Source organism: Rattus norvegicus, chromosome 8 (genome assembly GCF_036323735.1).
Source record: "Rattus norvegicus strain BN/NHsdMcwi chromosome 8, GRCr8, whole genome shotgun sequence".
Taxonomy (NCBI): domain Eukaryota; kingdom Metazoa; phylum Chordata; class Mammalia; order Rodentia; family Muridae; genus Rattus; species Rattus norvegicus.
This window is the reverse complement of record NC_086026.1, coordinates 127,856,694-127,870,842: the sequence shown is the minus strand read 5'-3', so window position 1 is coordinate 127,870,842 and position 14,149 is coordinate 127,856,694. Positions and strand designations below refer to the sequence as shown.

Below are 14,149 nucleotides of genomic sequence, written 5' to 3'. Positions count from 1 at the left end.
TTTCCCTAAAAACGCATTTCCACGTGAATTTTCTTAATTAAAATAAACTTAAAAAAATGTATCTGTATTTCTGTGCATTGGTGTTTTGTCTGCACGTGTGTGTGTCTGTGAGAGGGTGTAGGGTGGCACCTGGGTCTGCAGTTAGAGACAGTTGGGAGCTGCCATGTGGGGGCTGAGAGTTGAACCCAGGTCTTTTGAAAGAGCAGCCAATGCTCTTAACCACTGAGCTACTTCTCCAGCCCTCCATGTGAATTCTTATTTCCCCATAGTCTCATGCTGTTTACATCATTTTTAATTTAGTTGTAATAAGGTTAATATACCGTAGTTCGCAGTTACAGTCATTTCCAGTCTGGTGACATTGAGTACATTCACATCACAGTGCAGTGATTGTCCTATCTGTCCCGAGACCTTTCCATCTTTTCAAGTAAAACTCTCTCCTTTGGACTTTCCCACCTCTAGCTCTTGACAACTGCTTTATATTTTCTGTCACTGTAAGCCTGGTTATTCTGTGTGTGTCACAGTAGTGGACTCACACAAGGTTCGCTCTTTGCTCACCGGCTCGTTTCACCAGCACCGTGTCCTTCCGTGCATTCATGCTGCGGCAGCTCTCAGTGAGGTCTGCAAGCCACACGGGTGACAGTCATTACAGGCAGGAGCTTGTCCTTCATTCATCTGCCAAGCAGTCGAAGCGCATGTGTCTTTCGAGTTGTGCGTAGTGCTGCTCTGAAGGGAGGGTGTACACCTGCTCTCCTTCTCGGAGCCGGACATCTAGACGTGGAATTGCTGAATTTTGGGAATTCAGGTTTTGTTCTCAGCTTGTTTGGTTTGAAGCAAGGTACTGTCAGTCCCACTGCCTCAGCAACTAAGGATGGGGATTACAAGCGTGTGCCCCTGCGCTCTGCTGTTTTCTTTTCTGAAGAACAGCTGTGTGGCCTTCGTAGTGCTGGTGCAGTGCCATTTGGCATCCCTATAACATGTTCTGAGATTTCAGATTTTCTATTTACTTTCCCTGACTCCTGCTTTGTTTTGGTGACAGGATCTTGTAGCCCAATCTGGCCTCCATCTCACCATGTAGCCGAGGCTGACCCAGACACTGAACTTTTGCTCCTACCTCCTCAGGGCTGGGACTATAGGCTTGTACTGCCTGGTTTTATGCAGTGCTAGGACTCACACCAAGGACTTTGTGCACATGAGGCTGGGCTGTAGCCTTATCCCTTCATGTTTTATTTCTGTTTTCTAGATCCTTTTGGCCCTTACGGTAGGTAATCACGGGTGCATACAGCGTGGAAGCTGACCTTTTCATGAACTTATTCAGGACTAATCTTTAACTTCTATTTTTTCTGTCAGAATCTAACACAGGTGTGAGCTTTTCACTATGGGGTTAATGAGCACACAAGTTTCATTAAGTTTTATTCTTGGTTTCCTTGTTTTTTTAATCCTAAATTGAATTTAAATTTTTATGTATGTTTATGTGTAGGGGCACATGGGTGTGGATACTCACAGAAGTGAGAAGACTGATCAGAACGCCCGGGGCTGGAATTACAGGCAGACAGTTATTACCTGCCTGATGGGGGACTGAGAACCAAACTCTGGCCCTCTGCAAGAGCGATAGTTTCTCCTCACCACTGAGTTGTTTCTCCAGCTGGTCTCCTTGGATTTTACTTACATACAGTGTTAGGGAAGGAGTGTGTCTGTGTCTGTCTGTCTGCCTGTTATTTCCTCTCAAAAGTAGGACTTTATTATTACCCATTGACTCTTCTCTTTTAGTAATAAAATATTTTCACTTACATTGATATTTTTCCCAATAGCTAATTTTAAATATGCTTAGCTTACTTTTATAATCAAGATCTGTTTTTCCTCCAGATTGCCTAATTAAACTATTAAACACTTGAAGCCTACAGTGTCTAGTGTCTGTAACTACAACACTCCTGCCCTCCTCTAGCCTTAGACAAGATCTCACTGTGGACCCTGTGTCGCTTTGTCCTTGATCTTTAGTATGATTGTGTGTAATAGTAAGTGAATAGCAGGCATAGGACTCCTCACACAGCCTTGGTGATCTTTGCCCCTTGTCCTCCTCCTCCTCTGCTGCTCTCCCTCCCCTCCCCAGTGGGAATCCTGTCTGTCCTTATCTCCTCCTCAGCACCCAGTTCCTGCTGCCTCTCCCTGCTTACCCCAGCCATGGTCCTTTCTTGGTTTCTGTGGTTCCTTAGTCTATCCATTTACCTGGGAAGTTCATGACTCCATTTTTTTTTTAATGACTGAGTGTGACCTTGTGTAGAGAACCACACTGTCTTTGTCCTCTCCCTTGTGAAGGGCATTTTAAGTTGTTGCAGTTACTGGCTCTAGTGGACAGAGTAGCTGTAGTGGACAGAGTAGCACGAGTGTTGCTGGGCAGGTGTCTGGAGTAGGATCAAGTCCTTTGGGCGGATCCTAGGAGTGGCCCAGCTGGTCCTACGATAGATCTCTTTCTGTTTTTCTTTTTTTCTTCCCCCCCAACCCCCGCCCCTGGAGCTGAGGACCGAACCTAGGACCTTGAACTTGCCAGGCAAGCGCTCTACCACTGAGCTAAATCTCCACCCCTCTTTCTGCTTTTCTTGCCAGTCGTCTCCCCAAACCTCACCAGCACTTTCTGTCATTTGTTTTGTTGATTTCAGCAATTCTGATTGGGGCGATAAAATGTCAAAGTTGTTTCAATTTGTGTTTCTTTGGTTGCTTATGTGGCAAATATATCCTGAAGTGTTTCTAGGCCATTTTATTCCTTCTGTTGAGAATTCTGATTAGATTCCTAGAACACATTTGAATTGGATCATTTGTTTCCTTGATTCTGTGTCTTTTGAGTTCTTTGTATATGGTGGCTGTTAATTGTCCGTCAGATAGACAAGACAGCTGGCAAAGATTCCCTGCGTTCTGGGGGCCTTTCCATTTGGTTGAGGGTCTCCTTAGCTCTACAGAAACTGTAGTTGTATGAGGTCTCAGTCATCAATCACTGACCTCATTCCAGGGTAAATGCAGTCCTGTCACAAAGTCCTTTCCTACACACAAGTTTAGTGTTTCAGGTTTCAATCGAGGACTTGATCAAATTTGTGTGCTGGGTTATAGATAGGGTCTAATTTCATTCTTTTGCACATGACAATCAGGTTTCCCATTTGTTGAAGATGCTGTCTTCTCTTCATGTTTCTGTTCTCTTAGCTCACAGTTTGAGGTGTGGTGGCTCCTCTGGTAGCCTCCTGTGAGGCTCTGACTGCAGCATGACCTACAGATGCACGGTGGGTGGGAGCTTATGGAGAGGCACTGGCAGAGGAAGAAGAGATTCTGAGCTGTTAGAACTTCGGGTCTCACAAAGCACTAATCTGCTTTCCCTTTTCAGAGGCCAGGCAGGGACAGCTCACTCACCTCCCCCCCAGGTTCATCCTTCACAGGATTCACCTCTGAATGCTGCTAGGCAGGTACATGGCACACATCTGTACTCCGCACTCTTGGAAGCTGAGTGGAGAGTTTGAGTGAGACTAGCCTTGACTACCTGGCCAGTTCAGACCAGCCTGTTTAATAAAACAACAAAACACTCTCTTCTAAAAAAAACAAAAACAAAAACCCAAAAGATTTTAGAATGCTTAGAAATACTGAATAGTATGTAATACAGACAAGTGCAGTGAAGTAGCAATAATTCAGAATTCAGACAGCACCCCGTGAGCCCTGTGAATGTCACCTGGCACAGAAGTTTGATCATTTGCCCCGTGAGCCCTCTGGGATGTGCAGAGCTGTCCTACTCAGCAGCACTGCCTGTGTTTACTGCAGCTCTTCTCGGCCGCTGATCCCATGGGGACTTTGCTTCAAGTTCCAGAACAAATTTCTGCACATCTACCTCAGCCAGCTAGCCAGATGCCCACACAGCCAGCTCAAGTCTCTCTCCTGCCCCCTGCAGAGCCAGCAAAGCCAGCACAGGTAAGTGGAACAAGTGAGAAATTCTGTCTTGATGGTGTTACAGGTGCATATAAAAGCACTCTATAAGGCTCACACAGGTTTGTAAGCAACAGAGTAAGTCAGTTATGAAAACATACCAAGTACCAACTGTGTGGTAGCATGTTGTAAGTTCTTCATTAGACCCTTGTGAAGTTTAAGGAAGCCACATGCACTTAGAGGAGTTCCCTTTGAGCCTGGGGAGTCAGCTGTCATTTTCTTCTTTGCTCGCTACACTCACTAATGCTGCTTCTTGAGGCTCTCTACTGTCAGATTTATTCTGTTGAGAGAATTGATTTTGTTAAGCTAGGTAATATTTACTTAAGCACCCATAATTGCCACTAAATCGTAGTGTGGTGACAGTGTCTGGGTAAGAGTGGCTTCTGTGAGTTCCTGCGTGCGTGCTGAGTACTCCATCGTGCTGCTCCACCTGGTACTCTGTGTCACGTGATAGAATGCCATTTGGCTGAGTAAGAGTTTCAGTGTCAGCTCATTTATTAATTATTAGAAATGCTAGGTAAGAAGAAATGGCAGTTCTGATGTTCCCTTTTCTTTAATATATCTTCACATCATGTTCTGTCTCCGGAGGCCACTGCTCTGAGTACTTCCCTTCCTTTATCTGTCACCTGGGAAATATACAGGTGTTTAGATTGACAGAAAGATTGGAAGTATTTTATAGACGAATAGAATGTATGTCCTCCAGCAAGCAAAGCTTTACAGTTTTCAGAAGGATTTAAAAAGACCTGGAACCTTGTGGGTAATGGAGCCCTATGAGACAGCTACTTTAGACCTATCTGTGGGAATTAACTTTGTGATTCTGCCTGTCTTAGCTGATAGCTGCCTTTTGTTGTTCCTTTGGAGGTGGCCCCTCCCACTACAGGGACTGTCTTAGGGGCTACAAAGACTTGATGGAAACTGCCACCAAGTGTCTTTCTTAGATGGCCTTTGTCCTTGCTTCATGTTCCTGACAGACTTTTTTCCATGCATTTCAGGCTCGATCTTCAGGAGAGCGGTCCCAGGAGACCAAGGTCCCTATCAGTCTAGTGCTAAGATTAAGGTACGTGAGCATTTGCTGTTACTAAGCATTCTGTAGATGTCGTCAGAGTCGGGCCTTAGAGTATGCTACTGCGTAGTATCGTGTGTTTCCAACAGAGTTGTTGGCTGGTGTTTCAGAATCCTGCTCTTAACAGGCTGTGCGACTGCTGTGCATACCTGCTTAGGAGGGAGCAGCGTGTGCATTTGCAGCGTGGCCGTCAGGGTTTGTAGTGGAGGATGCTGGGGTAGAAGCAGTGCTGGCTGTTCCTCTGAGGAGGGGTCTGATAATGGGGCTTGTGTCATATGAACACATAGGACAGGCACTTGATGGCTGTGATTGAACAACCTGCCAAGAAGTTTGTAGCTTCTCTTTTTACTTGGGTCATGGTGGGGTGAACAGAAAGGCCGAGGCAGATTGCTCAGGAAGAAACATCATTGGTACCATAGCTTATCCCTCAACCTTATCCCCAATGGTAATAGTTGGGATCAAGAGTCTATAATTTTCTTTGTCAGAATAAGTTTGGGTGTTACATTGTTTCTTTGTTGTTATAAATGAATATGAAAAAAAATGAGCTCAAAGCTAGGCTAGGCCTTTTAGTGTTGAAGTACCATGTAGTAGAACACCACACAGGAACACCGGGCCAGCTCTGTAAAGTTAGAGATGGAGACCACAGAGCCGTTTAAAATGGTTTCTACTAGGAACAGTGAAATCACATCACAGACATTGAGAACGCAGGTTTGGTGACTTTCTGTCTATAGGAAGTACCCATTTGTAGATGAAGAGGATGCCTCAGTGCCCTTACCTATCACACTATACAGAGAGCGTGCCTGTCTCCAGGGTATCTGTGTTGAGTCTCACCACAGTAGACATATGTGCCTCGGGAGAATGTGGAGGACACTGTGGGTAATGAAGCCTCTGTTCTCTTGAGAGGGACTTCTTCCTTTATTTTCTTGTTGTTTATTTTAGTCTGGTTTGTGTTTGTTTTATGGTGTTTTTGAGACAGGGACTCACTGTATAACCCTGGCTGTCCTGAAACTTACTATGTAGATAGATCATGCAGGCCTCAACCTCACAGAGAGCTACCTGCTTGGCCTCCACAGTGCTGGGTTAAAGGTGTATGGGACTGTGCCAGCCAGAGTGGTTGTTTAAGGATCACTTTTTCACAGTTTATGGAAATAGTTGAAAGTTGGGTTCTTATTCCCTTAATGGAGACTTTGAAGTTAAATGAACAGAAGAGATGATAATCACCTGTGGTCCAGGTTGCTGTTTTTATAATTGGAGTGCCAGTCACAGCACATAGTCTCAGTGAGACGTCCTCAAGCATATTATTTGTGAAATAATCTTGGCCCTTTCCCTTGTTTAGGTAAATGGATTTGAATCCAGAGTGATCTGTCACGTGTGCTGTTAGACATCATGTTCTGATTTCTCTACCTTAACTAGAACTTCAGGCTACCTGGATAGTCTCAACACATCGAATGTTGATCACAGCTATTCCTCACCAATCACATTGCTATTAGTATGGCCCCGATTTCTTTTCCCGCCCTCTCTGCCTGTTCAAATCCTCCTCGTCTTAAGTCCCATTTAAAAACTTATCTTGGGGGCTGAAGAGATGCTCAGTGGTTAAGAATGCTGACTGTTCTTGGTTTGGTTCTCAGCACCCACATAAGAATTATCTGTCACTCCAGTCCCAGGACATTTGACAACCTCTTCTGGGCTCTGAGGGCACCAGGCATGCACCTGGCGCACAGACTCTTCTCACATAGAAAGCATGGACAGACAAAACCTACCCCTGAAGCTTCTACCTCTAAAACTTTCTCCTTATCCCAGTCTTATCTGTTCTCTGCACTGTCGGATTTGAAGGAATAACGTGTACTTAGTTCTGTGAGTGTGTTGTAGTGGACAAGTGGGAGTGGGAACACGGGTGGCAGTGTCCTCCAGCATTCGAACCCCTCCTTCTAGTTTTATAAGATTATATGTTCCCCTTCATTTTTTTTTTTGTTGCCAAAACAGAATACCAAAGATTGAGTAATTTATAAATAAAGATATATTTATAATATTATAAATAGAGATTTAAGCAGGTATGTAGCTCGCACCTATAATCCCAGCACTTGGGAGGCTGAGGCAGGAGAATTCCTGAGTGTCTGAGCCAACCCAGGCTAGAGAGTACGATCCTGTCTTAATAACAACAGCAAGTATCCACAACAGAGTCCAGATGTTTGATTTCTTACAATGTAAGCCAGAAGCCTAGAGTGGTGGGGTCTCTGTGCACCTTCATGTTGCTTCATCTTGTGACCAAAAAGACAAGAGTGCACAAGGAAGCAAGAAGAGGCACAGTTCAACTTATGGCCGATGGACCTGCTCACTGTGTTAACCTCTCAGCAGCCTCTCAGTATTGTGCCAAGGACTGGCTTTCCAACACAGTCAGCTTATAAGTCTCATTTAGCTCATAGTATTATCTTAGTGGGATTCAGGGTAGGAATGAGCATGAGTATCCTCAAATTAGAGATTCTTGTGTTGATCAGTAGGGGGATAATACATTCAAAGCCATATAAGGTAATTTGATGGCAATGCTAAAAGTGTTAGTTCAGAGACCTGTAGAATGAGTGTATCAGGAGAAAGTATATGATCTGTGAGAACAGAATAATATTTCCATATGTACATATACATTCACATACATACCCATACATCACATATACATACACATACATATACATACATACATACATACACCCACATACACACATACAGACATACATTCATACACACACATACATGCAGGTACATATAGATGCATACACCCATATGTATACATACGTACACATACATACATACATACATACATACATACATACGCACACATACACGCATGTATATATAGATGCGTACACACATATGTATACATACACACACACTGGCAGACTTTAAGCATAAATTCAGAAATTCTTATTTTCCTTATTCTGTTTTAATAGGAATTCCAAAAAAGAACTAAATGATATTCGATTTGAATTTACTCCTGGGAGAGGTGAGTATTATAATATATGACTGAGAACAATGATGCCAGTTTGCTTCTTAGGTAGGTATAATAAAGTTTTTGTCATCTAGATAAGGTTTGTTTTTAAAGGACAGTGAAACTTCCTGTCTTAGGTTTTAAGAAATACGCATGAAGGAAAACTGCAATGGATTTACTAGTGATTTCTTTCTTCATCTGGAGATGTGACTGTACTGAGAGTATAGTAATGAGTACAAGCCTTTTAGTAAAGGCCACCGTCAGGCATGCATTTCCCTAAATGTTATCCCTTCAGTTCTTTGTTTTGTTTTTTTGGTGAACAAAGAATGTACACTTAGCCTTAGCCATTGTTGTTAGCGTGTTGTTGTCCTCTGTCTTCTTCATGGCTGACTCGGTGGTCAGTGGGAATTTGATGATGGCATAGTAGTCAAGCTTGTTCCCCTGGGTGCTCTCTTTCCAGGATATTTTGGCTGCCTCTGGAGCCGCAGGGTCTTGGGCCACCGGAAAGTGGGTGACATTTGGATCATCTTCTGTTTGTGGCTGTGGACGCCTTTCAGCACTGCCTTCGTAGCTTCCAAGGCCTTTGTTTTAGCTTCGGCTTCGGCTTTGGGAAGGGGCAGGAGCTTCCTTCGCTTTTGGCACCATCTTGGCAAAAAAGGCCCCATTCAGTTCTTAAGACAGCTATGTAAGGAACAATGGTTCCCATTTGACAGAGGACGAACTAGTTCCAGGTTAGAGGGACAGAGAAACCTGTTTATAATCTAGAAGGAGGCACGTCCAGAGTCCTTGCTCTTATCCTCGCACATGCTTCTCTCTGATAAGCAGGCAAAACACAGGGTTCCTGGCTTCCTTTCCCCATTCGGAAGCTGAACCTTGTTCACAATACTGTTTCTAATTGTGAACTTCAACCTGGAAGTTTGAAGGCTTCTTTTTTCTTGCCTTTGTTAACTCATGGTTGAGGAATGGCCAGCAAATGTCTGTTCACAGTTGATTTCCTGCATGCAGATATACAGAGGGTATGTGTTTTACTTTTTAGATATGTTTTTAGGAGTTTTAATTGTTAGGCATTCGTATGGATGTGTGCATACCACCTTCTTTAGGATTTACTGCTGTGAACAGACACCATGACCAAGGCAACTCTTATAAAGGACAACATTTAATTAGGGCTGGTTTACAAGTTCAGAGGTTCAGCCCATTATTATCAAGGAGGGAGCACGGCAGCATCCAGGCAGGCATGGTGCAGGAGGAGCTGAGAGTTCTGCATCTTCATCTGAAGGCTGTAGGAGAAGACTGGCTCCCACATGGTTAGGAGGAGGGTTTCATTGCCTATCCCAACAGTACACACTTCCTCTAACAAGGCCACACCTCATAGTAATGCTCACTCCTTGGGCCAAGCATATTCAAACCACCACATTGCACTCCCTGGCCCCTCTAGGCTTGTTCAAACACAAGTCTATGGGGACCATACCTAGCCATACCATAATAAAAAAGTACATTTAGTCCAACTTCCAAAGTTCCCATAGTTTATAGCAGTTTCAACAGTGTTCAAAGTCCAAAGTTCAAAGTCTGTTCTGAGATTCATCCAATTACTTAACTGCAATCCCTGAGGCAAGACAGGAAACCAGCTGGGCAAACTCCAAACTCTGCATCTCCATGTCTGATGTCAAAGCGGTCTTCAGATCTCCAGCGCCTTTTTTATCTTTGTTGACTGCAACAAACTGGGCTGGTTCCACTCCTGTTAGCAGCTTTTCTCAGCAGATCTCACAGCTCAAACAACTTGGGGTCTCTAAGCCAACTTGAACTTCACAGCTTTCGTTCCAATGGCTAAAGTCCACACATGCTCTTCTGGGCTCCTCCAGAAGACTTGGGTCCCATCTCCAGCCCTGCCCTCTGTAGCTCTCTAGGCTCTGGCTGACTCCACTCCACTGCTGCTGCTGTTCTTGGTGATCATCCCATGCGCTGGCATCTCCAGTACACTGAGGTCTTCTGCTGCAGCTAGGCTTCACCAGTAGCCTCTCCTGAGCTCTCTTCATGGTGCCAAGGCTCAGCTCCTTTGCATGACCCCTTCAGTCCTAGACCATCAACTGCAACTGAGGCTGCACTTTCACCAATGGCCTTCCATGGCCTCTCACAGCACCAAGCCTCAGCTGCTCTGCACGACCCCTTCATGCCTTCAAAACCGGTACCACCTGGGTGACTCTTACACACTACCAAGTCTAACTGCAGCACAAGGTATAAGACTTAGGCTGTCTCTGGGACACAGCTTCCTTGTGCTCTCAGAAAACCCTTCCCAGGAGATTTCATATCAGTAATGCTGGTCTCTTTTTAACCACTGCTAATATCTTAGCTCCAGCTGACCAGCATCAGTTAATCCTAGTCATTCCTTCTGTTCTTGTCTTTAAAGCAGAGCCACATGGCCAAAGCTGCCGAGTTCTGCTGCTTGCAGCAAGGAGCTGAAACATGGCCCCCTTGGTCTGTTACATTATGACCAGCTTTCTGTTTTCCAGTTCCTTCACTGTCTAGCATGGCTGTCCTGGAACTTGCTCTGTAGATTGACCTTGAACCCAGAGATCTGCATGGCTCCTGAATGCTGGGATCAAAGGTGTGTCCCACCACACTTGGACTTGAAAAGCTTTTTCCTGTACTTGGTACTTGCTCAGATTTGAAACTGGCCTTGAACACTGAGATCTGTTCCTCTGTCTCCTGGGATTAAAGATGTGAGCCACTGTGCTTATTAGGCCTAAACCTAGCTGTCTGGGACCTCGCCCCAAAGTCATCACTGCTCCATTTCACTTCCTGGTGCCCCTCTTGCACCGTACATTTTATATTTTCCCCTTTCTTTACTTGTTCTTTTATTAAAACACTCTTCACAGGACTAAACCAGAGAACAAAGTCTGCTGGGCTTTTTTGAGACTTCCTTTGTCAGTGCAATTAATGTAAATCTCTTTACCTTAGACTCAGGCAGACTCTTCAGATAAGGGCAGAAAGCAGCCACATTCTTCAGCAAAATATCACAAAAACAGTCTCTAGGCCACATTCTGAAATTTTTATCCACTAAAACCTCTTGGGCCAGGTCTGTACAGTTGAAATCACTCTCAGTAACAAAGTCTTCTATATTCCTAATAGGATAGCCCACTAAGCCCCATTTAAAGCATTCCACTACTTTTCAAATTTAAAGTCCCAAAATCCACATTTTTACAACAAAAAGCATGGTAAGGCCTATCAGCAGTACCCCACTCTTGATACCAACTTCTGTCTTAGGGTTTTACCGTTGTGAACAGACACCATGACTGTTGCGGTAAAAATTAAAAAGGAACGTTTTCTATCAGTTCCCGTAAGCGGAATCTGCTTGCTCCAGCTGCTACTCTGCCACTCGGTCTGCAAGCTAAAAGGGCTGTCTCCCTTTTAACCGCCCTCTCCCGAGTCCCCAAGGCGGTAGTTACCACGCGCGCGCGCGCGCGCGTGTGTGCGCGCGAACACACACACACACACACACACACACACACACACCCTTGTTCTCTGGGCCTTGTGCATTCTCCCTCCACGAAGGCATCAGAACCAGATTTGCAGGCTCCAACTGCCTTCAGCCATTCTTTCACACACACTATCCTCTTTAGCCCAGTAAATCAAAATTCCAGAAACTTGTAATTTAGCAGTTAGATTTACATGTTAGATTCCCAATCCACAGTTCATCCACACAATAAATTCACTGCCAACTGATAAATATATAAACCTCACACCTAGACGAGATAAGATTGGTCTAGTTCACCTAAATCTGAGCCATCCTTCTCTGTTAGACTCATCTTGATCTCTCTCCTTCCTCCTCTCTCAGTTTCAACAACTTTGGCCCTGCCCCCACTCTCTACTGTCTAATGTTATCACCTTGACATCAACCTACACATCACCCTTTCTGATTTATTTTTTAAAAAAACAACTTTTCTCTCAAATGTAAGCTGTGTACATTTGAAAACATCTAAATGACTGTTTTCTCAATTTAATTAGCTTGTGTAGGCCAAATTAGTCTTCAAGTCTGTCAGAAATCTGAGAACGACTAATATTGCCTGAAAGTATGAGAAGCACAAAACATAGTTTCCAAATTTAACCAGTTTATAGAGACCACTGATCATCCGCAGCCCCTCATTCCTCAACCGGTGGAGCATTAGTCTTCGGCCTTCTGGCCCAGGATCATCTGACAGACTTTTGTAATGCAGGTTTCTGATAATTCTGGCTCAGCAAAGATTATCAGTTGACTACTCTGCATATCGTGACCCTTTTTTGGACAGCATTTGTAAATGAATTGAGGCAATTCTTGCCTAGTGGCTGTCTTGCCACAATTGGAGCAACTCCATTGATGCTCAGTTTCTTCTTAGAATCCAAGGAGTGCTGTCAGGACCAGACAGGTCTCTAGTCAGATGATCTTTAATAAAGAAATGTCCATACATGTCATATTCTGTGGACTTCTGATGCCTTTGAAGACCATCTATCTACACAAAGTGTTTCTGAACTCTTAGACCCTGACTGCTCTCAGCCATTTCTAATTGAACTATCTCAAAAACACCCTTTTAATTACTCAGAACCATGAGTTTGTTATCTGGCTCTTAACTTGAATTGCTAATCATCTAAAAACAGTTTATAATCGTAGTTATAGGACTGGGTTTAAGCCTTGTACTTGTAAACATTTTGTAACAAATAAGTTTCGTACCAAAGTAAAGATATGACTTTAGCTTAGTTATCAAATGAGATTATGGCTATACAAATCAATCTAGCTAATTCCTCCCTGTTAAATTATGACCATTTCTAAATTTCTCATAAAAACCACCTTGTAATAACCACCTTCAGCCTCCCAAAGTCTAGGAAATTGGGGTGACAACTCTTCAATGGCTTCTTCAAGCTGTACATGGGCGTTGAGATATCTTTGTGGTGTAGAGAAAATAGGGGAGTTGTTTGGCCTTAAGAAGGCCACCCAATGATTGTTGTGACCGCTGATGTCTGTCTTGACTGGACCCAGCTGAAGGTCCATGAGATGAGGAATCCAAGCAGGCCAGTTCATCATTCTGATGACGGGCTTCACCAGGCTGCACATTCTGCAATACATAAATCTCAAAACAAAATGTTAGCATCATCAAGATAATTTTTTGTTTGATTCTCTTTAATCCAGTTTTTCAGGTGGTCTCCCTCTACCAAATCTGATCCATGTGACTCTGGAAGGTGTCCAGAGCCTAATCACTCTTTTTAAAAAGACAAAGACAAAACCTTTCTCCCAAAATACCGTGTTCTTTAGTCTGTAACCAGAAAGGCTTGTATCTTGTACTCTCTCCCAGAGGAATAATATAGCAAGACTCAAAGTCACACCCATTTGAAAATTAAAACAATTTTTAAAAAAGAAATAAGCTAAAAAAAAGTGTATGAGCCTGATAGGCTTTTCTGTCATATCAGTCAATTAACCCTAAATTCCTGTGGAGCCCAGGTTAAGAGAGCCTGAGCTTCCTGTTGTGGTAAGTATAAAAAATAACCACAAACCCTCACTAGCTGGCATTGTTGAGCCATATGACCTTTAGCAGGGTAATTCATAAAACAAATTAAACACCTATCAATTCCAATACCAATAAGTAAGCAACTTATCAAACCAGGACTTGAGCCCATAATACATTGATCTGTTAAGCTCTCTACCTGGAATGTCAGATTTTTATTTATTAATAACTTCCATAATAAATGTCTTATTTGGGGCTGGGGATTTAGCTCAGTGGTAGAGCGCTTGCCTAGCAACCGCAAGGCCCTGGGTTTGGTCCCCAGCTCCGAAAAAAAGAAAAAAAAATGTCTTACTCACCCTGTCTGGTTTACAGACTTCTATTTTTAATAACCTTATTAACTTATAAGTATCACCACTCTCTACTTGGAGTAAGTGACGAATTTTCCCTATCTAAGTTCCAAATCATGGGTGAAAATCTCCACATGATTCAGATAAACTCTGTACTCTCTCCTTTTAACTATAAAAAATTTTAATCACTTTTCTTTTGATACCTGTTATTAAGAAGCAGGCAACTTGTCAAACCAGGATTTTAACCCAAAATTCCCGTGGAGCCCTGGTTAGAAAGCATATGAGTACCAGTGAGACGCGTTAGAGCACTGTGTCTTTAGACCATCTACCT

At 43.5% G+C, this 14,149-nt stretch overlaps 1 protein-coding gene across 2 annotated transcripts in view; it reads left to right on the top strand.

Moving 5' to 3' along the window:
• Positions 1 to 14,149, top strand: part of Oxsr1 (oxidative stress responsive kinase 1) — a 91,038-nt gene that overhangs the window by 70,676 nt on the left and 6,213 nt on the right. For both annotated transcript variants that reach the window (XM_063265654.1, NM_001108194.1), the window contains exons 13-15: positions 3,796 to 3,942; positions 4,950 to 5,014; positions 7,963 to 8,015. In XM_063265654.1, the coding sequence (XP_063121724.1) occupies positions 3,796 to 3,942; positions 4,950 to 5,014; positions 7,963 to 8,015 (265 nt within the window). The remainder of the gene's footprint in view (positions 1 to 3,795; positions 3,943 to 4,949; positions 5,015 to 7,962; positions 8,016 to 14,149) is intronic.